Below are 26,183 nucleotides of genomic sequence, written 5' to 3'. Positions count from 1 at the left end.
TGATTGAATTTGTTCTGAACTCCGGTCAAAATAAGAATCAGAAAAAAAAAGAAGACATTTAAATCCAATAAAACAAATAATAAAGGAAATCCTACAGATGGAGTGGGGGGTGAGAGATGGTCAAACGGATAAGGCATTGCACTAACATTAGGAGAAATCAGGTTTCGAGCCCTATCAACAAGAGATGCCACTTCAGCTATGTGACATTTTATGAACGTTTTTCACAACCACTAAACAGGGACAGAAAGGTAGACATGTGTTACTAAAAGGTAGTGAAAATAAATAAGACAGAATAGCCTAATGGGATACTGGAGAGCGGATATGGAAATGTGTTGGATATAGACGTCTATACTACTTTTGTTTTTGAGGGGACACTTTCAAGTCTGCTGTCCATTCGATCCGGGATTCCATCGGGTGTTTCTTAATTTTCAGAAAAGTGGCATCTCTGTTTACCCCCCCCCCCCCCCCCCCCCCCCCATGACATCATCTATTCCTCACTGGATGCTTCTATAGCACAGGATATGCTCCCAAGAGCACACTATCAGTGTACTTAGTTTGAGATCACATAAAAGTCTCATCCTGACACAAGCACAGGTCCCCACAAAAAGGAATACACTCAAATGTTTACAATCATTATACATATAAAACAAAAAAAATAATACAGTGCATAAAAGGGAGAGATGATTTACAAGACAAAAATATCATCTCCCAAAACTAGCGCTATACATTTGGCTGTTTCCCTCCCAGCCAAGGGCTCCGGCAAGGGAAATGACAAAACCAAGTAATCTCATTCCAAGACAATGACAAAAAGCAAATGGAAAACAGATATAGGGCTATAGAAGACACAGCAAGTAACCTCCCTGCCCACTGTGGGAGACGGACGAAGACAAGAGCCATCCATACAAGAGCTAATAGGGGTTAAAAGTTAGAGGGCCTGATCTTGCCCAAGGAAACAAAAAAGTGTCAGAGGTGGGGTTCAAACCTTGGTTAAAATTTCTCAAAAGACATCTTATCTATCTGGTTGCACCCCCCCCCCCCCAAAAAAAAATGCAAAACGAAGTCAAATGACAAAATTGCCTGAAAAATTACACAATTTATTCAGGTATAATTTGATGCAAAAAGCATATCTACAACGTCTTTTTATCCTGTCAGGAGGAAGTGTTTTGATTTGATAAAAAGGAGTAAGTGTTTTGATTTGATAAAAATTTAACCTTGTTTTGCCGACTTCAAAGTGACAATCAATATACATTGAATAACTCATTATAAAAGTAAAATTGAGTGATATGAGAAAAAAGAACGAAAATGTCAAACGCTGCAGAAATTACCTATTTTTATTTAGATTTGGTATTACAAATCCCAAACTGGCAACCCTATATACCTTTTTAATGACATTGTACTTGATTTTCACAAAGGAAAATCTTGAATCAAAAACCTTCCCTATTCCAACACATTGTCCCTTATTGCAGATGCTCCCTTTTATTGTGTTCACTCTGGTTTGACGACAAAAATCACGAACAATTACAAAAAAAGCCGACTACCATACCAGCCAGACCAACAAATACAGAATAATTTCACCAGTTAACTGCCATACCGTGGCAAAACACGTATTTAAAAATTTGGCCAGAAAACTCGTCCTTTAAACATCAATCGATTCAAACGACCCTCGTATTGGAAAAAAACTCTCAAAAGCTTTTGTCAGGATGAGGGTCATTTAAATCGATCGATATTTGAAGGACGAGTTTTATGACCAAATTTCTAAATACGTGTTTTGCCAGTGCAGCAGTTAACAGGTCAAACAAGACAGAGACAGAGTCGTCCCTCCTGAGTGAACAATTCTGGAAAACAGTTATTTCTTTTGCTGCTGCCTTGAAAAGGATTTTAAAAAAAAAGTAATAAATTGAAAACTGGAGAGAATATCAAAGTAATGCCCCTGACCTTTGACATAAAACGATCTCCGATTAGAGAGAGTTCAATCAACTCTCATTCTATCCATTTTATTGAAGGTTTTGACACTTACATTAACGGACACATAAATTGAAGAATAAAACAACAACAATGGAATATTCCTTGTTAAAACTTAACCCCCCCCCCCCCCACCATATAAATAGGAAAATGAACCAAGATGTTCCTCAACTTGTTAACGATTCTTAAACTTGAGACGTCTTCATTGAGACAATCTGTCGTTGACACGTTTGGTGTATGAATTCCATAGAAAACAGGTTGCTTCTACCTTCTCTACTAGTGTTTCCTTGCAAAAAATGAAAACAAACCATTAATTATGGCCTCATTCATGCCTTCACCTGTGCCCAGCATTGCTGATTCAGGAAGCAAAAATTTTACTGAGCATTTACGGAAACCTAATGACAGACCCATATCTGAATCCCAAATTGCAATAAGAAGACTTGGCTACTTACTTTTACCAATCGGCAGGAATGGAAAATATATTGAGGTTTTTCTTAAACAGAATTCCGGAAATAAATTGAAAATCAGCACCTTGCATTTGCCTTCCATTTTTAATTTCGCTTTTAAAAATGCATTAGCAGGGCAGAATTATCTAAATAAATGAAATGGCTTTTTAAAAGAAGTATTGATGGGCAATATCACATCTTTTCAAAAGCAATTTAACACGTGTTTGTTTAAAACCCATTATCGACATGGCATAAACTTTTGATACTGACTTTAAAATGGATAACAAAATCAGCGACATCCTCCAATTTTCCCCATTAAAACAACCAATCATACCTCAAACCTCTTTAACATTTGGTTCACACAAAATTAAATGAAAATCTAACATTGATAACCTGGACGATAAAGTACCAAGAAAATTGACTTTTCCATAGGAAAACAATATCCATTTCCTGCACCTGGACGATAAAGTACCAAGAAAATTGACTTTTCCATAGGAAAACAATATCCATTTCCTGCACCTGGACGATAAAGTACCAAGAAAATTGACTTTTCCATAGGAAAACAATATCCATTTCCTGCTTCTCACATTTATAGATCAAGGAAATGATCATGTGAAAACAATATCATCATACACCTAGCCACTGCCACTAAGTTACAATTCACTTTTGATGACTAAATATTACAAAATTGATCCGATGACTAGCAGGTGATTGAATCAAGCCTTATTCAATTCTCATCCCACTTTCTGAAAATGCCATTCTCACATCCTTTATTTCTAAAATGTTCATTCCATCATCCTTTACTCGAAAATGTTCATTCATCATCCTTTACTTTCTGAAAATTTCATTCTCATCATCCTTACTTTCTGAAAATGTCATTCTCATCATCCTTTACTTTCTGAAAATGTTCATTCTCATCACTACTCTGATGTACTTATACTTCGAAAATGTTCATTCTCATCATCCTTACTTTCTGAAAATGTTCATTCTCATCATCCCTTACTTTCTGAAAATGTTCATTCTCATCATCCCTTACTTTCTGAAAATGTTCATTCTCATCATCCCTTACTTTCTGAAAATGTTCATTCTCATCATCCTTACTTTCTGAAAATGTTCATTCTCATCATCCTTTACTTTCTGAAAATGTTCATTCTCATCATCCTTTACTTTCTGAAAATGTTCATTCTCATCATCCCTTACTTTCTGAAAATGTTCATTCTCATCATCCCTTACTTTCTGAAAATGTTCATTCTCATCATCCCTTACTTTCTGAAAATGTTCATTCTCATCATCCCTTACTTTCTGAAAATGTTCATTCTCATCATCCCTTACTTTCTGAAAATGTTCATTCTCATCATCCCTTACTTTCTGAAAATGTTCATTCTCATCATCCCTTACTTTCTGAAAATGTTCATTCTCATCATCCCTTACTTTCTGAAAATGTTCATTCTCATCATCCTTTACTTTCTGAAAATGTTCATTCTCATCATCCCTTACTTTCTGAAAATGTTCATTCTCATCATCCCTTACTTTCTGAAAATGTTCATTCTCGTCATCCTTTACTTTCTGAAAATGTTCATTCTCATCATCCTTTACTTTCTGAAAATGTTCATTCTCATCACATCCTCTTACTTTCTGAAAATGTTCATTCTCATCATCCTTTACTTTCTGAAAATGTTCATTCTCATCATCCCTTACTTTCTGAAAATGTTCATTCTCACATCCTTTACTTTCTGAAAATGTTCATTCTCATCATCCCTTACTTTCTGAAAATGTTCATTCTCATCATCCTTTACTTTCTGAAAATGTTCATTCTCATCATCCTTACTTTCTGAAAATGTTCATTCTCATCATCCTTTACTTCTGAAAATGTTCATTCTCATCATCCTTTACTTTCTGAAAATGTTCATTCTCATCATCCCTTACTTTCTGAAATGTTCATTCTCGTCATCCTTTACTTTCTGAAAATGTTCATCTCGTCATCCTTACTTCTGAAAATGTTCATTCTCATCATCCTTACTTTCTGAAAATGTTCATTCTCATCATCCTTTACTTTCTGAAAATGTTCATTCTCATCATCCCTTACTTTCTGAAAATGTTCATTCTCATCATCCTTTACTTTCTGAAAATGTTCATTCTCATCATCCCTTACTTTCTGAAAATGTTCATTCTCATCATCCTTTACTTTCTGAAAATGTTCATTCTCATCATCCTTTACTTTCTGAAAACTAAGTCATCATCAACCAATTAAGATGAGTATTTTTTCTCTCTATCCCTGGACCGATCCCTCTCCCTGTCCTTCAAATACCGACTGCTATCCTTCTCTTTATCTCGTGATCTGTCTCTCTCCTTATCCCGAGACTTATCCTTGTGTTTGTGGCTTTTCTTGTGTTTCTTGTGCTCTTTCTCTTTTCTGTGCTCCTCTCGGTCCCGTTCTCTCTCACGGTCTCTGTGATGATCTTTCTCTTTCTCCTCCCTCTGCTCCTCTCGGTCCCGTTCTCTCTCACGGTCTCTGTGATGGTCTTTCTCCTCCCTCTGCCGGTCCTTGCTCCTGCTCCTCCGGAACTGCGGCTTTCTATCACGTGACCTTGACCTAGACTTTGATCTCCGCCTGTCTCTGTCCCTTTCCCCATCTCTGTGTTTCACCTGAGAATCCCTCTCCTTCTCCCGCCTCTGTCTGTCTCTTTCCCTCTCTAAATCTCTGGAAAAATCATCTCTGAGGAATTCAAAATAGAAAAACAAATAAATAAATAAACACAATTTAAAAAAAAAGAGTGAACAGACGGCTGGCAGTCAGACGTCATTAAATAACAATTCATCTACAGATCCAATTAATGTGTTTCACAGAGGTTGACAGCAGTGACCTTATTGAAAGCTTTGGAACACTCACTCAACAACAAGTGTCAATGAGGGCTCTGTTACAAGCAGTGATGGAGATTAAGAGTACAAAGGGATTTGTTTTGGTTTTTAAGAGTTTTACGGCGCTTGCAACACATTTAGGTTATATCAGCGCCAGTAAAAAGAAAGAAAATGGGATAGTAAAAAGTTCTAGAATTACAATTAAAGCACCCAAGAAAAAGTAAGACAAAGGGGAACTGGGAACAAATAGGGATCAGATGTAGATTCCAAGAGCATACCACCAATGTACTTATTTTGAGATCACCTAAAAGTCTCATCCAGACACAAACACAAAATCCAACAAAGAGGAACACACTCAAATGCTTACATTATACATTAAAAATAACAAACATAATAATACATAACAGAGAGATGATTTACAAGGAAAAAAATAGCATCTCCCAAAACAATAACTGCATTTGACTGTTTCCCTCCCAGCTAGGACTCCAGCCAGGGCCAGGACAAAACCAAGTAATCTCATTCCAAGACAAAGACAGAAAGCATGTTGGAAAACAGATATAAGAAGATAGAAGACACAGCCCATTATGGGTATCAAAGGGATATCCAGCAGGCAATAAGCACTTTATGGAATACGCACCTTTCATAACAGCGAAATAAAATTTTATAAGGGGGAGTGAATAAGAAGTTGTGAAAATTGGAAGAAATCTTAATTGAAATCCATAGTCGGAAAGACGGAGTAAATAAAATAAAATAAAAAATAACGAGCATATAGAGGTCCCTAGGCAAAGGCAACACTTAACATCTTATTTCATTTCCCCCCCCCCCCCCCCCAAGGAGACAATGCTGTTAAAGGCCAGTAACTCATTTTACACCCGAGTACAGTGAGAGAATGTAAGTACAGAACATTTCCCAAAGGCTCAAATATGAGCCGTTCAGAACGAGACTCGAACCCTGGACTTTCCTACCTGAAGCGTCACACCACAAAACCACACAGCCGCACAATCCTTTAATTGATTCAATATCAGTCTCCTTTTGGGTCAAAGGTTACAAAAACGACCGTATGGAACAGTTTTAAACATAAACCAAGAAGTTTTTATGCACAGTACGTACAACAAGATAACTTTATCCTTGCTTCACAACAGAAAACACACAGCATCAGTTTAAGACACTAGTTAGTCACATCCACGAATTGGAAAACCACTGATATTGATAATCTCTCTCTCTCTCTCTCACCTACCTGGAGTGTGGACTTCTTCGTGGTGGAGATCGTCTTCTGGATGGGGGAGATCGTCGATTGTATAAACTGTTGCCATTGGAATTAGAGTAGCTGTCATGGTGGTCTCCCCTTCCTCTCCTGTACAAATTCAAAATAGGGAGAATTATCACTGTTATATCTCCAACAAACAAACAAACAAACAAACATATCTGATAATGAAAGATTGGCCAAGGGGCGCACATGGCTCAGTGGTACGGTCTTTGCTTCTCACCCAAAAGGTACCGAGCTCGACTACCCACCCCGTTGTGTGGCCTTGAGCAAGTCACATCGTCCTAGCTCACTTTACAGTGCTGCTGTGGCTGATGCCTGGGTTATTCCAGTCTTCCCTTGGAATACACCACATGAAGACTTACTTACTTATCCAAACCAGCGACCACCTGAGCTCTAGCCCTTCGGTCTTGTGCCATGACGTAGAAGTTAGACGTCTTTTGTAGTTGTTCCAGGTGATATAAAGTGTGTTACTGATGCTTGGATTTGGTGGGAGGAATGTGCATCTCAGGTCTTCAAGAGGTTGAGATTCAAGCAAGTGGTGTGTTACTGTTTCATTGGGGTGTTGACACAGGGAGCAGGGAGGGGATGTGTCTTTTGTAATTTTGTTTAAATGGTTGTTGAGCGGTATGTGTTGTGTTCTTAACCACATGAAGACAAACTTCCCCTTGGGAATGAATGAAGGGAATTTTATTTTACTTTTTATTTAAGAGGTTGGCTTAGACGAAACAATGAAATTTATCGCTCAGCAGCGCAGTTAAAATTGGGTACAATTGGGATCACGACAGGTTTGGAAAGTGAAAAAATAATTTCACGAAGGCTGTGTGAAAATACACTGGGATGTGTTCAGACACGGCAATTCTAAAAAGCGTCGCTTAGCCTAGGCAATATATCCATCGTTAATATAAACAGCCCTTGAGCTATGCGTAGTGCTGTGGAACATTCATAATTACTTTACGGTCATTCGACTACGATTCAGGAATTCTCTCTTCCTTTCCTTTTTTAAAATATTTGAATTTGACGATTTGACTGAGAATTTACAGGTCTATATAAATGAACCAAAATACACAAGAATCCAATTTCTTTTTTTATGCAAGGCTGGCACCACTGTGTAAATGTATAGACTTGAACACGGAAATCTCGAACAAGTCTGTACCGGGTCAATTTGTTCGAGATTTCCATGGTTTTTTAGCTTTTCATGTAGAGTATCTTACAAAGGATATGAGGGAGGTAAATGTGGGTGGTCTTGATAAAAGTCACATTATAATGATTACTCCCCTTATCACAAACACTGTCAAGAGTCGAGAGTGAGACAATTCAATTTCCTTTTATCAGCCATCTTTTACACAACTATGAAGAGAGTTTTCACTGGTGTTGCATTTAGTGCGTCTTGTCTTGTTCAATTACAGAAATGGAATGATGATTCTCACTGCGTGTGCTTAACAAAAAAAAAGCCAACATATCGTATTGCGGATTACACACTCTGCTCTATCACTCCTCACTTAACACTCTTCCCTCTCACCCATAGCAGGATAAAGAGATAGGGAATTGCTCTCACACAACATCATGTATGTAATAGATCATAATTCTCTCGACTCTCACCCACCTTCCTCACCCCTAATCGTTTTTATCATTTTAAATCGTAACAGTTACCACCTAAGGCAATCACTGCCTTGCTCGTCTCTCGTCCCAATGATACTGGTCAGTTTGCTATGGTACTGGTCATTATAATGGTACTGGTACACAATAGAGTTTGAGGTAACGTCGTCTAATACACTGGTCAGTTTGCTATGGTACTGGTCATTATAATGGTACTTGTACACTATAGAGTGTGAGGTAACGTCGTCTAATACAATCGATGGAGTGATGGGTGGTGTGTGTAAGACCCTGGTCAAACATGCTTCTTGATTCCCCCTCAGTTCAGCACACACACACACACATATATATATATAACGAACACTTAGCGGTAAGGGGAGAGTGATGGTATGTTTGTTTCCATTCCAAGCAATTCGCAAAAAACCCCATTTCACTGGACACGCAAGGGAATGTCCAGTTTGTTCTAGATTACAACGTTGGCCTCGAAAAGTGTTTGAGATTTTTGTGTTGCCGAAACCAACAAAATAGAGGGATTAAAACGGGGAATTGTACAGAGTTTGAGATTTCTGTGATTTCCGTGCTTGAGAGTATATATATTTGAAAACAATTTGAGTGCAGACACGCCACCTGTCTTTGTCAAATGCTGGATACAGTCACAGGTTCTGTGTCTGACCACATTGAAAATGAAAGGTATTGACTCACCTCCCTATATCCCCCTGTGTGTGAATGTGTCTAATTCTGATTACCCGCAAACTTACCCAGAGAATCCTCTGTGAGATTGGGCAGACCGTTCCGCCTCCCCGAATGAGACCTGGTCATCTGGTATATGCTCTGGCTCCTTAGCAGGGACTGGGCCTGCGGCGGGCTCCTCCTGTCCGTAGCCAGAATAGCCGTATGCAACTGGTCGACTCCTCAGCTTTACATCTAGATCTTTCTGAAAATTTAAGGGAAAAACATCAATTTGAAAGTTGCGAGTTTAAAATATATAAAGTTTTAAAGACAAATTTTAATTCTACTATATTAAGAATTTAAAAAAAACAACAAAAAATAAGATGCATCCATCAGGAAATATACCCCCCCCCCCCCCCAAAAGAAAAAAATGACTTTCTTGTATAGATTCTGTTTTGTGCATGTGATTTTCTTTCTTTCTTTCTTTTCTTTTTAAAAAGGCCTTTGCATATCATTCAGGCTAATAGGCAGCAAGCCTGTACTAACCTGTATGGGAACTGGAATACGGGGAAACAAGGTGGAGTACCATTCCAATTTGACCAGCCATTGTCTTAGCATTTCCCCAATGGTCATCATGTGGCCTCCCCCAGCCTTCACATCCAGCTCCTGGTAGGATCAAATAAAAAAAAAAAGGAAAAAAAGATTGGTAAGATTACAGACAATAAATAAATACATAAATAAGTCACAAAATAGGAATAAGTTAAAATAACCTCTTTATCGAAAGCAATGCATTAACCTGATATTTACCATAAATCAGCACATTTGGTGAAAGACAAACAAAAACGTAAACATTCATCCTATAATTATGACTCCATATTTATCAATTCATTCATTTTATTATTTTTCTTGCAACTAACAAAAATTCTCACGAGGATTTTTAAAAAACAAACCCAACCTCTCCCCGTAGTTACAGATTGACACAAATTTCATGGCGTAAAAGCAGCAAACAAACGCCTTGATAAAAAATGACATTTAATTAACAATGAGAGCCAAAAGGCTAAAAAACCCTCACCAGGTCAACACTCTCACCGCCCCCCCCCCCCTCCCCCCCCGAAAAAAAGGAGCATACAGTTTGTACCATTAGACCGTGGCTTGTTGATATAGCTTTTTAAATTCTTGAATTTAATTAATATACATCTCCAATTTATGACTGTCTCAACTATTATTGTCATTTAAACATTAGATTTCAGCTGAACTGAAATTCTTCCAAATCAGAAACAGCAAACCTTGTCATTTTTGTCATGATAGCATGTTAGAATTAAGCATCGCTAGTTCAGCTGAAGCCAGAAAGACTTAGATGTCACTGACATTTTGATTATGATGGTCGTGACCTTTGACCTTAACCTTGATTAAAAATAAACCTATCAGTAAAGGGTCAATCAAATAAAAACTAAAAAAAAAAAAAAGTTTTAAAATTCTGAAAACGATATCTAACCACATGATAACCATTGTCTCTCAAAATAATGACCACAACAACTAAATGACAAAACGGCAGACGTAAGAAGATACAATATTGGTAATAAATGGTAGGTAGGCTATTTAAATAAAGTGGCCCCCTTTCTAGGCCCACACAATAGATTTAAATTATAACCTCAGTGAGGCGTCCGACTGGCTTGAATCGAAGAAGAGAGATACGGTAACTCAGTCAGAGCCTGTTGTATACACACAAAACAGCACATCATTTGGGGGTCGATAAATCATTTAATATTTACATGGATGAACAGATGAAAAGGTGGATAAGAAAATTCTTTATGTTCTATTTCTGGCTTTAATCTTGGCTCATTCTTACTTAATCTCACCAATTTAGTCATTTTACCAATTATGTTAGGCGGATACCATGTCTTAAAAAAGTGTTTATATCAAATTACACCTTAATATATCTTATTATCAATATGAATGAGAATATTATATTTGATGAAAATGAACAAAAATAAATCAAAACATTACATCAGCTAGTTTTAATTCAAATGACTACGATTGTTAAACAGTCAGTGGCTCAATGAGAATAACGAGCTGAGACAAAAAAAAGATGGCAGTGACAGTTGAATAGAAAGTAAGAAAATATGAAGGAGAAAAAGCTGCAAGTTTAAACAAGATGACGATTACTCACCAATACAAGGAAGTCGTTGAACATCTCATGAGTCAAATCTTTGAAGGAGTTGTGTTCAGTGTTTTAAGAGTATTGTGTCATTGTGTGTATGAATTGCCCTGTCAAATGTGTCATTTACAGATCAACACAATATTTTTATGTTCCCTTTCCTATTAGTCCCCAGGAGATAATAATAATAATGATGAAATTTATTTATATTGCGCCCACTCCTCTATACAATAAAGCTCTAGGCGCAAAACAATAACTTCAATCCATTCAAATTTCTCTCTCTCTTTCACTAACTCTATCTATCTATCTATCTCACTCCCAGTCTCTCTCGCTCACACACATACACACACAAACCTTCCACCATCCAACTATTTAACATATTTTAAAAAATAAAGTAATATATATATATACATATCCTGTGATCATCGTCTGCTCAAATAATATAACTAATAAATTAAGAATTCTCGAAATAAATAAGTTTTTAAGTGTTTCCTGAAAGCGAGTTCAGTAGGGACGTCACGAAGAGATAAGGGGAGATTGTTCCAGACAGTCGGTGCAAAGTGACTCAAGGATCTGTCTCGTTCTAGAAATGAATACCTGATAAACTTTTCTTTAAATTTAGAAGAAGTAAAAAAAAAAAATAATCTCAGCTTTGTATTTGTATTTACAACACCAGAAAAGTGTGAGCTTAAAAATATTTGAGTGCAGCTTTGATTGTCTCCTGGTTTCCATCTCCTTCAGCATGTGCGGGAGTGTGTATGTGTGTGTCTGTCTGTGTTTGTGTGTGTGTATGACTTACCTCGTCATCATCCAGATAAGATTCGTACCAATCCCACAAGTCACTTGGTGGTTGGCTGTATCTGAAGGACAGAAAGTCAAAAGAAAAAAAAGTGGAGGACAGGGTGGGTAAAAGTGTTAGAAAATGGAGGGTGACCAAGACAGGGGGAAGAGAGAGAGAGAGAGAGAGAGAGAGAGAGAGAGAGAGAGAGAGAGAGAGAGAGAGAGAGAGAGAGAGAGAGAGAGAAATCATTAAACAAGTCAACTAATCATTTTTCAACACGATAGACCAAAGACACCTTTACAATCATTTGTTTTTTTAAAGATCAGGTAATTTATAGAAAATGATTTTGTGTTGATTTAAAACCCAGAGAGCCCCATAACTGAGATACAGTGTCTTTTATAGAAGTAGGAGTCTTACAGAGCCATGAGGCCCATGGAGCCAGCCAGAGTTTATCCCAGTTTCAATGGTGTGAAATGGACAATAGTAATTGCTAGCTACCCTTTGAAAAGGACACTAGTCTAATGCAAAATACTCTCCGCCAGATCTAACACATTCAGCTACTCAATCACGGTTGAAAAAACAAAACAAAACAATCTCAAATCCACACTGGATGGATCTCAGTCTTTTTGCCCGTGAAGCAAGTGCTCTAGCCACTGAGCTATTGGGACCCCATGTTATTATATAAGAGTCCACTATTATTATCATCAAAGTTCACCCTATTGGGACCCCATGTTTTATATAAGAGTCCACTATTATTATCATCATCAAAGTTCACCCTATTGGGACCCCATGTTATTATATAAGAGTCCACTATTATCATCAAAGTTCACCCTATTGGGACCCCATGTTATTATATAAGAGTCCACTATTATTATCATCAAAGTTCACCCTATTGGGACCCCCTGTTATTATATAAGAGTCCACTATTATTATCATCATCAAAGTTCACCCTATTGGGACCCCTGTTATTATATAAGAGTCCACTATTATCATTATCATCAAAGTTCACCCTTATAGCTCGTTTCCTGGCTATACACTGCCACGGACATTTGGGTTATTTCAGCCTTTTCTTAGAAAACACCGAGTTTATACAAGTGTCCACTATAAAAAGTTGAAGGGAGTAGTTAGTTGTTACCTGATGTACATGAACCCCAAGCCACGGATATAGGGGGAGTCTGAGTGTGTGATGAGATTGTTGACTTGTTTCTTGGTCAGTTTCAAGGTGAACAGTTTAAACAGCAGACAGTAGGCACTTGATACAATACCTCCAGCACCTACACCGCGTACCTTGACAAGGAGATACACACAAAATGAATTAATGAAACGACCCACTGTTATTAATAGCATTATGTCTATTTTCCCATTTCTCCTATTTCCAGATTTTGCAATACATCAATAATAATAATAATAACAATACTACTACTACTAAATCATTTAGACAGTACCCATGTCCCGTGAAGACACAGCTCACTCTAAGAGCAAATTGAAATAACAAATGTTAACAATTACCTTCATTTCCTAACTCACACACACTAGAAACTAATTCAATAATTATCAGAGGCAAACAAATGTGCTTTAACAGTTTCCTTAGAATTTCTTACTTTGATTTTAAGACCAGAAGGAAGAGAGTTTGAGACCAATGAGGCAGTGTGAATAGAAGACATATGCAAATCGCTTGGGACTTCTATTTGGGACATTAAACAAAAGTTATCAGTGGATCAAAGCAGAGGCTCCTACCCCCAATAGCCCCAAAGGGGAATCGGAATACATAAAAAGCGGAATTTGAGACCAAAATGCCCAATCAACTCACGAAATGCTTTGCTGCAGATACTGCAATAGGCAATCGGAAAGAACTCAAATGATATTATTAAAAGCCTAAAAAGGGGGTCAATTAATAATAGCGGACACATAGGCCTAATAATTCTGATGGCTTGATTTTGTAAAATATGTAGCTTTTGAATCAACAAGAGAATTTTAACCTTTAATGACAGCACTAGATTTATCCCACATTCTACCCACTGATAACTGCAGACCTGATCCTACCACAAGAACATGACAACTATGCTGTAGCCCGGGCTTAGTAAAGACAGACCAGTATCCGTATGAATTCCTGCTCTCTAGGTGAAAACTGTCAGACATGGTATCCAGCTAGAGAATCATGTCCAGATTCAACTCACCCCTCCACACATGCCAGTCTGTCCTGCAGTCTTCCGACTTCCTTTCTCCCAAGGCTCCAAATGGTCCACCTGAAAGAGAGATTAAAATTTTAAAAAATAAAAATATAAAAATTCTGAATAACAAAGTACGGACAATTCTAGGGGTAAGATTACCACAGACATAACAGAGTGAATGTGACACTGATCTGAATCATGAATGATCTCAGGCTGCAGCTCATCCCAAAGCTCTTCATATTTTCCCAAGGCCACGATTGACTTACTCGACTTAATGCACCCTGCTTTCGATGTCATCCTATGTCCCAGCTTCCATTGTTTGTCTTATTCGTTCTTATGTTGAAGATTCTCCAACTGTCTCTGTCTTGTGCCTTTTCTCTGATAGCTCTGCCAGTTATGTTAAACTGGTTTCATCATTGAGTTGTGTCAAATCACGATCCAGACTCAGGCAGAGATGCCAACCAAGAAATTTCAAATTTGTTGCTTAAGGCTAAAAAAATTCTTATTTTGCACCAAAAAATTATTACACTGTACAACAAATTAAAAAAGAAAAAATAACAGGAAAAATGTGACAAAGAAAGAATTCTCTTCTAGACTGTTATATGAATTTACACCTCTCTCATTTTAAATAGAAGCATTTAAACAATGCTAGGTACATTTACAAATAAAAGTCCCTAAAACATCACCTCACCCCATCCCTTTTCCCTATCCTGTTGACTCTTCATCTCATTCAAGTCACTATTTTGACACTTGGTGCCAGCCTATCTAGGTTGATGTCATAAAATTGGAAGTGTCTACGGAATTCCTGCAATTGTGCACTTGACAACTTATGAGATAAGACATGGTAAGGCATTGATTCTTCTGCCCTATGTACCCGTCGTTCATGAAATGTTAAAAAACATATTATTCTGCTTAGGCAATGTTGGTGTGGTCGTCCCATCTCCTAACGTGTTTGGTTGTATTTACCCAGAATCCAATAGACATCACACATGTCAAAGTATTGGCGGTTACTGCCCTTTTCCAATTACAAATACATTTTTCTTTCAGTTGTAGTTGACAATCTTTCTGCACAAATGTATGCTGGGTTTTTTAAAATGTATAATTTCTAAGCAAAGAATGTCCAATGATAAATATAACAGTTTATTGTTCAACACTTTGATATCACTGCCTCTCTGTCATGATCAATAATTCCTCTATAGATAAAAAATAATTGGATCAGTCAACGCCAAACTGATAAAGTACATTAAAACCAAAAGATTCTTTTGGTTATAGTTATAGCTCTGAAATATAATTTTTGATTTGAAAAATCTACTTTATAAAGGATAAAGAACAAGCCTCGGTGAAAATTTCCAGCGAACTGTGATATCTGGCAACAAAAAACCCCAGAAAAATATTAAAAAACCCAAAACTACAACACTTACCTTGTAATAAATTTCATCAACGACCTCATGAAAAGTCTTTAATTCAAACAACTGCACTTTGAAATAAGGCGATGACTGGATATTGGTCAAAATCAAAGTGTTCAAGTTCATGGTCTTGTCGTTTCCCCACGACGTCAATGGATTATTTGGTGCCATGGCACCTCCTTCTACACAAACTGTTAGGCTGGAAAATAAAAAACAAACGTATTGATTGTTAGGAAATCATCATGGAACCTTACAGCATGAAAAAATTAATAAATCAGAAACAAAAATGAAAATGTATTGCTAATAGAATGCATTGATACCTCGTTAATAAAATACATTGTCATTGGCACCTTGTAAATAAAATGCATTGTCATTGGCACCTTGTTAATAGAATACATTGTCATTGGCACCTTGTTAATAGAATACATTGTCATTGGCACCTTGTTAATAGAATACATTGTCATTGGCACCTTGTTAATAGAATACATTGTCATTGGCACCTTGTTAATAGAATACATTGTCACCTTCTTGTACTGTATAGCCGACCTCTCTGCTTGAAAATTTTAAAATTCGTAAAATCTAGGAGATAAAAACTGTAGTTGCTAAAGATAACTTTAAAAATCAAAAGTTTACCCCCAGAATGATTAAATAATACTAAAAATTATGTAGTCTGGCATCAATCTTCATTTTCAATAAGCTTTAATGACTTGGAACTGCTCATGGAGTTCTGAAATTCAAAATTTCACAATTCTACGGGTTTTTTTTTTTTTTGGGGGGGGGGGGGGGGGGGGGTTCAATTAAAGATGCATAACTTCGTTATAAAGAGGAATATCGAATATATTTTGGTATCATTATTTTTGTCTTTCAACTTCTGTTTAAATGGTGCCAATTAAGGAAAAATCCATAAAAAATTCCAGAAGCTATATGACGTTAAAATTTGGCAGTTTTCAAATGCATTTATTTTTTTATTTACAGCGTGCGTTTTAAAAATAAAAACGCTTGTTTTTAGAATAACATCGAAGCTTTATATTCGTGCCAAATTTCAGGGCTCTATATATCTATGCGCAGACACTTTTTAACTCTGCGCTGAAATGCCATATTCACATTATTTTCTCATCATGGCTGCCGGACGATATCGATATTTTAAATTTAGTTACGTATTATTTTTAATTTAGTCCATTATATTTTCATTGCTATTATTTATTATGTTTTTATTTTGAATTCATACTTTCCAACTTTTTTAATGGGCATTTTATAGTTTTTGTTTTAAAAGTTCGTATATTTCTGCTCTTTGTGAAATCCGATAAGACGAACATTTTGGTATACAATATTATATAAGAACTCCATATTGACTGTTTTAACCATTTTTTATTAACAGCACGCGATTTCAGTCACAACTTTCCAATGGTAATTTTGGGGTAAAAATCAGTCTGAAAAAAATCAAGATAGAAACAAAATTCAAACTTTTGTAATCCGAAGTGGCAATTCGGACCCGAGTCTGAATTGCTTCCTGTGGCAATTTGGACTCCTGCCACAATGCGCCTGCACAATCACAGGAAGTGTCGGAAGTGAAAACTGGGTCGAAATGAAGGTTGGTAGGGTAGGGGGAAGCTGCTCGTTGTCAGTTGTCAGTCGGTAGGAGGATGAGTGAGCGAGCAAGTCACGTTTTAGAACTCCCGAAGATGACTAACCTTCAAAAGCGGTGATCTATTTCCCCTTTGTCTTGGGTACTCTTTAATTGTAATTCTAGAGCTTTTTACTATCCTATTTCTCCCTTTTTACTGGCGCTGATAAAACCTAAATGTGTTGCAAGCGACTTTAAAAAAACCCCATAGATCTAAATATTCATGGTCTTTGGGAGATTACAATTGTAGTCGCTATTGTTAACGTTAACAATCAATTTGCCCTCACAGATAAAAGAGTGTCTTTGTGTAATGATTGGAATATTTATTTGATTTGCCATGAGCATGTTGCAAAAGATACATGCATGACGTATCTACATTTTATATTTTGCCATTTGTGGCCGCGAAAAACTGCGGGGAAAGGAGAATAATATGACTTCGGGCATTGAGCGTTATATTTAAAAGGCAGTATGGGTCGGACTTTGACAAAAGGCAGTATCTTAATTCTTTTTTAATTAAAAAAAATATGATGTTTTATTTCTAAATATAAAAATAGAGGCGATTCTTGGCAGCAAACCATGCAATAGAGCCCGGCCACTGGGGTAGGGGCAGAGTACCGTCTAATACTAATATTATTAGATAATACTGCACCAGGTGCCTTAATAAAATAAGCACTGGCTGAATACGGAGAGAAAATTAATGATCAATAACCGGTAATGGGATTGGGGGATAACCAACGACTTCTCATAAGTAGACGATGGGGGTAACCATTAACATCTCCACAACCCACAAACAACCGAGGCGCTGGACGCAGGGGAGAACATGGTGATACGAGATCAAAGAGAAAAAGGCACTGCACAGTGTCCAAATTGCGATACTTTAATACCGCGGCCTCCCCACAGCCCTACCGCGGTTAAGCGATGCCAGATGTGCCAGGTGATGACTCACCCAGTTTCGGCGAGAAAACGAACGGCGAGCTTGCTGGACATGCATGTTATAGTAATTGTATGCAATCAACAGTTGGGCATTCCCGTTAAATCAAAACATGCCATTGAAAGCATGTAGGGTGGAAACTGTTAGTAATGATGTATGGTTGTGATATGAGAAGTTTCAGTAGTCTATGAATGATGGAATGATAGTTAGAACGAAACAAATGTAGGTCATTTTTTAAACTGATTATCATTAACACTTTTCAATTAAAGTGTCGATTACAAGACAATGAATCCATGGACATCTGATTTTTTTGTTTTATATTACTCTTAAAACTATTACAATTATAACTCACCCTCAATTTTTCTTGCGAAGTTCATAGTTAATCCAAAAAATGCCCTTGACGTAGTTATCTATATCCCATTACTGAATTTTTTGAAAGTCTGCATAGAGGTTTACTGAAGCTAGCTTCACAATAATCTTGGAATTGTCAATTTGATAAAATCTTACTTTATACAAATGATTTTCAATAATCCAAATATGAAATTTTAAACATAACTACTACTAAAACTACTACTACCACCACCACCACTACTACTACTGTCACTACTATCATTACTATTACTAATACTACTACTACTGCTACGACTACTACTACTACTACTACTACTACTACTACTACTGTTCCAAGCCTGTCACAGGCCCCCCTACCCACCTCCCCTGAGAACACATTGAGATAATACATTTGAGCACAAATGTGAATATTTAACATTTATCCCTAAATCGCTCATATCGCGAACTTATTCTAAAACTTATATTAAAGACAAAGACTTCAAAATAGGGAATGACGAAAAAAAATAAAACTTCATGGATCCAAACCAGAGTTATTAATTAAATTAATCACATCACTCACATCAAATTTGATATCATTCCAAGAGCGATAAGCAGTCGTATTTTAACTAATATTATTTTCCAAGTTGAAAACCAAGAAACAATAAAAATTACACAGAAACAAATCTGAACTTGGTGATAACATGAATAATGAAAATAAAATGAATCGTTCTGAAGGTTTGGTGGGGGGAAGGGTGCAAAAGAGGGATTTTCAAAGCAAATAATTGCATCACAGTGTTGCACCACACGCGCATGCCACGCCAACGTCCGGCTTGCATACCTATCGTGTCACGGTCAATTACGTTTTTCCCGAGAGCAAGGGTATCGGGTATCAGGTGGTCAGCCTGATGTGAGGCGATTGAAGTAGCGCTCAGAGTCGAAAATATGACGCTGTGACTGGCTCTTGGGTTGTGGAAATGGTTGTTGGGGGGAAGTGTGTGTGTGTGTGATTATTCTGTATGACCTGAGTTAGATACAAGTTTTTTTTGGGGTTCCTGGATAGATCATAAGGTAGAGTCACGCTCTCACCAGCCAGGCGGATTTGGCGTACTAATAAGGTCGCAGGTTCAAACCCCATCACCGCCGCGAAATTTTAAAATTCTCTATTGTCTTCTGGCACTCTTCTACTCACTTCATCTCTTATTCTGTTTTTAATGACTTAGAGATACTCATGAGTCTGTGTGTGTGTTTACAAAGACCGAATTGTCACGGGAAGCAATTCAGACTCAGGGTCCGAATTGTCATGGGAGGCAATTCAGACTCGGGATTCGAATTGCCATGGGAGGCAATTCAGACTCGGGGTCCGGATTGTCATGGGAAGCAATTCAGACTCGGGTCCGAATAGCCTTTTCCTTTGTAATCAGTGTTGCCAGCTCTTTCATATTCATATGACATTGGTTTCAAGTGCGTTTCTGTTAAACTCTTTTTATTGGACTTTGAGCCTTAATCCTTTTCCCATCATCCGGTTCTCTAAGTTTGTTTCTAGAATTGTGCAGGATACTCTTGCCTTATTCTTGACCCTCTAGTAGGGAGTTTAAAAAGAAGACGGAATTAAAAAAAAAAAAGTGGCGGAACCAGGATTCGAACACACAACGTCGATTCTGGTAAAACTTCCAGGGCAGACGACTAAACCATTCGGCCATGACACCCACTTCGAAGTTGACGTATATTGTGCATATGTAGTAACAACTGATTTAATGTTGGTTAATTTTATGTTTTTATAGACTTTCCTTATTTCTATGTGCATTCAGAAACATTCCATATTCTGGAATGTGAATAATTATTTAAAAGAGCGGAGTTTCAAATAAATGTCTGGGGATAACAAAATTTCGTTAGGAAGTGTCAATTGCCAAGGAGTGAGTCCTTGGTAGTTGACGGTTCATCAACTGCCAAGGAGTCAAATTGGAACTCTTCAGTTGCTTGTGGTGATTTCAGTCGAGCCTCCATTTGCGCGCATACGAATCTCGAATCACGTCACTTTCTACTTTCTTCCATTCACTCATTCCTTGTCAATCGTTGTGGAAAGGATCGAGTCAACACTTGTTGGCATTTGTTTTTCATTTTTATGTCTTTTCATGAATTCCAAGACAAGTTAAAATAATATCAAAACAAAAATTACTGTTGATTTCGAATTCAGCAAAAATAAAACAACAACAGAATGACGAAGTAGTAAATCCCTGCCAAGTCCTAGATTAAAAACGAAAACTAAGATTTACTTTATTTTAAAGGAAATATTCTGCACATCGTCTTAATAAGGAACAATTAACGTAAAACATTTGTGCAACAAGATCAATCCATGGCGGTTAATAGTAAATAGTTGAATCAACTGGCAAAGGTCCGTGACAAAAAGAGGAAATATGAGAGAGAGAGAGAGAAAGAGAAAATGACAGGGAGAGAGAAAGAAGAGTAAAAGAGAGTATTGATTAATATTAATAACATCACTCTGTGGCAATACATCATTTCATGACACTAAAGGTACTCCGTGGCCGTGGCAGTTAAAAGTAAAAGTACACATGCGTAGTTGATGAAAGGACACGGTCCTTGGCAATTGACGATTTGACAACTGTCAAGGTCCTTGGCAATTGACGCTACCATTTCGTTATCCCCAGACAGGTGTCTTGAGTCTGGGGATAACGAATTTTCATTATCCCCAGACAGGTGTCTGGGGATAATGACAGCAATGACAGCCTTAATATGATGGAGTAATATGATACCTTATGATTTCAAAGTTATAGTTATGATGATTTACTTTCTAGAGTCTAGATGCATGGCATCATGTCACTTCTTGTCTAAGTCTAGGCATCTTGTCTTAGTCTAGGACTCGGGGTCATCTCAATTTTTGAAAAAAATTACAAAAGTTTTAAAATGACGTTACAATGATTATGTGAAATTGTGTTATTCAAATTTTAACCCAAACTCGCGCTTCACTTCTCCAATGGCTAATCGGCACCTGTCTAACTCTAACTGTCTACGCTGGAATCAGAGGTCTTTCTTTCTTCACGTCTTCAACTTCATCGTTATCGTTATCTCATGTCATTGTCATGTGTAGTGTTAGTGTTAATGTTGCCTTGGTCAGTTCGTAACGTTAACAATTCGACGCGTTACATCTGTAAACTTACTTTGAGAGATATCAATATCTACGTTTTCACAAGCACTTCTCTTAAAAATTTCATGTAGTCTCTCGTTGGTCGTTTGCCTTTAGAAACGAATTTGATTCGAACTTCTTTCTCCGTGTGTGTAGGTATAAAAGTTGGGTAAGATGTGTAGATACAACTTCAACCGGAAATGACACGCCATCTACAAAATAATTATCTCCCCATGTGAATTCCTTCCAAAAATAGATTTCGTGTGTTTCCACCACGCCCCCTCAACACAACCTACCCAGTCACCTTCGTAAGTTACACACTGAATACACAACAGGATCTAAATCACTTGTCACCATTTTAAAAATAAAAACGCTTGTTTTTAGAATAACATCGAAGCTTTATATTCGTGCCAAATTTCAGGGCTCTATATATCTATGCGCAGACACTTTTTAACTCTGCGCTGAAATGCCATATTCACATTATTTTCTCATCATGGCTGCCGGACGATATCGATATTTTAAATTTAGTTACGTATTATTTTTAATTTAGTCCATTATATTTTCATTGCTATTATTTATTATGTTTTTATTTTGAATTCATACTTTCCAACTTTTTTAATGGGCATTTTATAGTTTTTGTTTTAAAAGTTCGTATATTTCTGCTCTTTGTGAAATCCGATAAGACGAACATTTTGGTATACAATATTATATAAGAACTCCATATTGACTGTTTTAACCATTTTTTATTAACAGCACGCGATTTCAGTCACAACTTTCCAATGGTAATTTTGGGGTAAAAATCAGTCTGAAAAAAATCAAGATAGAAACAAAATTCAAACTTTTGTAATCCGAAGTGGCAATTCGGACCCGAGTCTGAATTGCTTCCTGTGGCAATTTGGACTCCTGCCACAATGCGCCTGCACAATCACAGGAAGTGTCGGAAGTGAAAACTGGGTCGAAATGAAGGTTGGTAGGGTAGGGGGAAGCTGCTCGTTGTCAGTTGTCAGTCGGTAGGAGGATGAGTGAGCGAGCAAGTCACGTTTTAGAACTCCCGAAGATGACTAACCTTCAAAAGCGGTGATCTATTTCCCCTTTGTCTTGGGTACTCTTTAATTGTAATTCTAGAGCTTTTTACTATCCTATTTCTCCCTTTTTACTGGCGCTGATAAAACCTAAATGTGTTGCAAGCGACTTTAAAAAAACCCCATAGATCTAAATATTCATGGTCTTTGGGAGATTACAATTGTAGTCGCTATTGTTAACGTTAACAATCAATTTGCCCTCACAGATAAAAGAGTGTCTTTGTGTAATGATTGGAATATTTATTTGATTTGCCATGAGCATGTTGCAAAAGATACATGCATGACGTATCTACATTTTATATTTTGCCATTTGTGGCCGCGAAAAACTGCGGGGAAAGGAGAATAATATGACTTCGGGCATTGAGCGTTATATTTAAAAGGCAGTATGGGTCGGACTTTGACAAAAGGCAGTATCTTAATTCTTTTTTAATTAAAAAAAATATGATGTTTTATTTCTAAATATAAAAATAGAGGCGATTCTTGGCAGCAAACCATGCAATAGAGCCCGGCCACTGGGGTAGGGGCAGAGTACCGTCTAATACTAATATTATTAGATAATACTGCACCAGGTGCCTTAATAAAATAAGCACTGGCTGAATACGGAGAGAAAATTAATGATCAATAACCGGTAATGGGATTGGGGGATAACCAACGACTTCTCATAAGTAGACGATGGGGGTAACCATTAACATCTCCACAACCCACAAACAACCGAGGCGCTGGACGCAGGGGAGAACATGGTGATACGAGATCAAAGAGAAAAAGGCACTGCACAGTGTCCAAATTGCGATACTTTAATACCGCGGCCTCCCCACAGCCCTACCGCGGTTAAGCGATGCCAGATGTGCCAGGTGATGACTCACCCAGTTTCGGCGAGAAAACGAACGGCGAGCTTGCTGGACATGCATGTTATAGTAATTGTATGCAATCAACAGTTGGGCATTCCCGTTAAATCAAAACATGCCATTGAAAGCATGTAGGGTGGAAACTGTTAGTAATGATGTATGGTTGTGATATGAGAAGTTTCAGTAGTCTATGAATGATGGAATGATAGTTAGAACGAAACAAATGTAGGTCATTTTTTAAACTGATTATCATTAACACTTTTCAATTAAAGTGTCGATTACAAGACAATGAATCCATGGACATCTGATTTTTTTGTTTTATATTACTCTTAAAACTATTACAATTATAACTCACCCTCAATTTTTCTTGCGAAGTTCATAGTTAATCCAAAAATGCCCTTGACGTAGTTATCTATATCCCATTACTGAATTTTTTGAAAGTCTGCATAGAGGTTTACTGAAGCTAGCTTCACAATAATCTTGGAATTGTCAATTTGATAAAATCTTACTTTATACAAATGATTTTCAATAATCCAAATATGAAATTTTAAACATAACTACTACTAAAACTACTACTACCACCACCACCACTACTACTACTGTCACTACTATCATTACTATTACTAATACTACTACTACTGCTACGACTACTACTACTACTACTACTACTACTACTACTACTGTTCCAAGCCTGTCACAGGCCCCCCTACCCACCTCCCCTGAGAACACATTGAGATAATACATTTGAGCACAAATGTGAATATTTAACATTTATCCCTAAATCGCTCATATCGCGAACTTATTCTAAAACTTATATTAAAGACAAAGACTTCAAAATAGGGAATGACGAAAAAAAATAAAACTTCATGGATCCAAACCAGAGTTATTAATTAAATTAATCACATCACTCACATCAAATTTGATATCATTCCAAGAGCGATAAGCAGTCGTATTTTAACTAATATTATTTTCCAAGTTGAAAACCAAGAAACAATAAAAATTACACAGAAACAAATCTGAACTTGGTGATAACATGAATAATGAAAATAAAATGAATCGTTCTGAAGGTTTGGTGGGGGGAAGGGTGCAAAAGAGGGATTTTCAAAGCAAATAATTGCATCACAGTGTTGCACCACACGCGCATGCCACGCCAACGTCCGGCTTGCATACCTATCGTGTCACGGTCAATTACGTTTTTCCCGAGAGCAAGGGTATCGGGTATCAGGTGGTCAGCCTGATGTGAGGCGATTGAAGTAGCGCTCAGAGTCGAAAATATGACGCTGTGACTGGCTCTTGGGTTGTGGAAATGGTTGTTGGGGGGAAGTGTGTGTGTGTGTGATTATTCTGTATGACCTGAGTTAGATACAAGTTTTTTTTGGGGTTCCTGGATAGATCATAAGGTAGAGTCACGCTCTCACCAGCCAGGCGGATTTGGCGTACTAATAAGGTCGCAGGTTCAAACCCCATCACCGCCGCGAAATTTTAAAATTCTCTATTGTCTTCTGGCACTCTTCTACTCACTTCATCTCTTATTCTGTTTTTAATGACTTAGAGATACTCATGAGTCTGTGTGTGTGTTTACAAAGACCGAATTGTCACGGGAAGCAATTCAGACTCAGGGTCCGAATTGTCATGGGAGGCAATTCAGACTCGGGATTCGAATTGCCATGGGAGGCAATTCAGACTCGGGGTCCGGATTGTCATGGGAAGCAATTCAGACTCGGGTCCGAATAGCCTTTTCCTTTGTAATCAGTGTTGCCAGCTCTTTCATATTCATATGACATTGGTTTCAAGTGCGTTTCTGTTAAACTCTTTTTATTGGACTTTGAGCCTTAATCCTTTTCCCATCATCCGGTTCTCTAAGTTTGTTTCTAGAATTGTGCAGGATACTCTTGCCTTATTCTTGACCCTCTAGTAGGGAGTTTAAAAAGAAGACGGAATTAAAAAAAAAAAGTGGCGGAACCAGGATTCGAACACACAACGTCGATTCTGGTAAAACTTCCAGGGCAGACGACTAAACCATTCGGCCATGACACCCACTTTGAAGTTGACGTATATTGTGCATATGTAGTAACAACTGATTTAATGTTGGTTAATTTTATGTTTTTATAGACTTTCCTTATTTCTATGTGCATTCAGAAACATTCCATATTCTGGAATGTGAATAATTATTTAAAAGAGCGGAGTTTCAAATAAATGTCTGGGGATAACAAAATTTCGTTAGGAAGTGTCAATTGCCAAGGAGTGAGTCCTTGGTAGTTGACGGTTCATCAACTGCCAAGGAGTCAAATTGGAACTCTTCAGTTGCTTGTGGTGATTTCAGTCGAGCCTCCATTTGCGCGCATACGAATCTCGAATCACGTCACTTTCTACTTTCTTCCATTCACTCATTCCTTGTCAATCGTTGTGGAAAGGATCGAGTCAACACTTGTTGGCATTTGTTTTTCATTTTTATGTCTTTTCATGAATTCCAAGACAAGTTAAAATAATATCAAAACAAAAATTACTGTTGATTTCGAATTCAGCAAAAATAAAACAACAACAGAATGACGAAGTAGTAAATCCCTGCCAAGTCCTAGATTAAAAACGAAAACTAAGATTTACTTTATTTTAAAGGAAATATTCTGCACATCGTCTTAATAAGGAACAATTAACGTAAAACATTTGTGCAACAAGATCAATCCATGGCGGTTAATAGTAAATAGTTGAATCAACTGGCAAAGGTCCGTGACAAAAAGAGGAAATATGAGAGAGAGAGAGAGAAAAGAGAAAATGACAGGGAGAGAGAAAGAAGAGTAAAAGAGAGTATTGATTAATATTAATAACATCACTCTGTGGCAATACATCATTTCATGACACTAAAGGTACTCCGTGGCCGTGGCAGTTAAAAGTAAAAGTACACATGCGTAGTTGATGA

The 26,183-nt window shown here is 37.3% G+C and overlaps 1 protein-coding gene across 3 annotated transcripts; it reads right to left on the bottom strand.

Annotated features, from left to right (window-relative positions):
- Nucleotides 1-1,073: 1,073 nt before the first annotated feature.
- On the bottom strand, nucleotides 1,074-21,541 carry LOC144979448 (uncharacterized). Of its 3 annotated transcripts, none has more exons than XR_013646701.1 (11): nucleotides 21,374-21,541; nucleotides 15,328-15,511; nucleotides 13,913-13,981; nucleotides 12,871-13,022; nucleotides 11,754-11,814; nucleotides 9,343-9,462; nucleotides 8,886-9,061; nucleotides 6,505-6,621; nucleotides 4,398-5,124; nucleotides 3,349-4,271; nucleotides 1,074-3,184 (listed from the first exon to the last, which is right to left on the bottom strand). XR_013646701.1 is itself a non-coding variant. In XM_078926105.1 (9 exons), exons 2-9 carry the CDS (start codon nucleotides 15,481-15,483, stop codon nucleotides 4,656-4,658), a joined length of 1,320 nt encoding a protein of 439 aa, XP_078782231.1. In that variant the 5' UTR covers nucleotides 15,484-15,511; nucleotides 21,374-21,541; the 3' UTR covers nucleotides 1,074-4,655. The 3 variants fall into 3 exon arrangements, 1 of the variants encoding a protein (XP_078782231.1); XR_013646702.1 differs by having other exon boundaries at nucleotides 1,074-3,243; nucleotides 4,462-5,124; XM_078926105.1 differs by having other exon boundaries at nucleotides 1,074-5,124.
- Nucleotides 21,542-26,183: the final 4,642 nt, after the last annotated feature.

This window comes from Berghia stephanieae, chromosome 9 (assembly GCF_034508935.2).
Source record: "Berghia stephanieae isolate SIO BIC M18660-M18661 chromosome 9, UCSD_Bste_1.3, whole genome shotgun sequence".
Classification (NCBI taxonomy): domain Eukaryota; kingdom Metazoa; phylum Mollusca; class Gastropoda; order Nudibranchia; family Aeolidiidae; genus Berghia; species Berghia stephanieae.
The sequence above is the reverse complement of the archived record's forward strand: the minus strand, read 5'-3'. Positions and strand labels throughout refer to the sequence as shown.

What these genes read in the sequence shown, in the direction of transcription:
- LOC144979448 (XM_078926105.1), bottom strand. Translation starts at nt 15,483, where the DNA reads ATGGCACCAAATAATCCATTGACGTCGTGGGGAAACGACAAGACCATG. An exon ending in AGACTGGCATGTGTGGAGGG is followed by an intron (nt 13,023 to 13,912) that starts GTGAGTTGAATC and finishes CTCCTTGTCAAG; the next exon opens with GTACGCGGTGTAGGTGCTGG. An exon ending in CTTATCTGGATGATGACGAG is followed by an intron (nt 9,463 to 11,753) that starts GTAAGTCATACA and finishes TGATCCTACCAG; the next exon opens with GAGCTGGATGTGAAGGCTGG.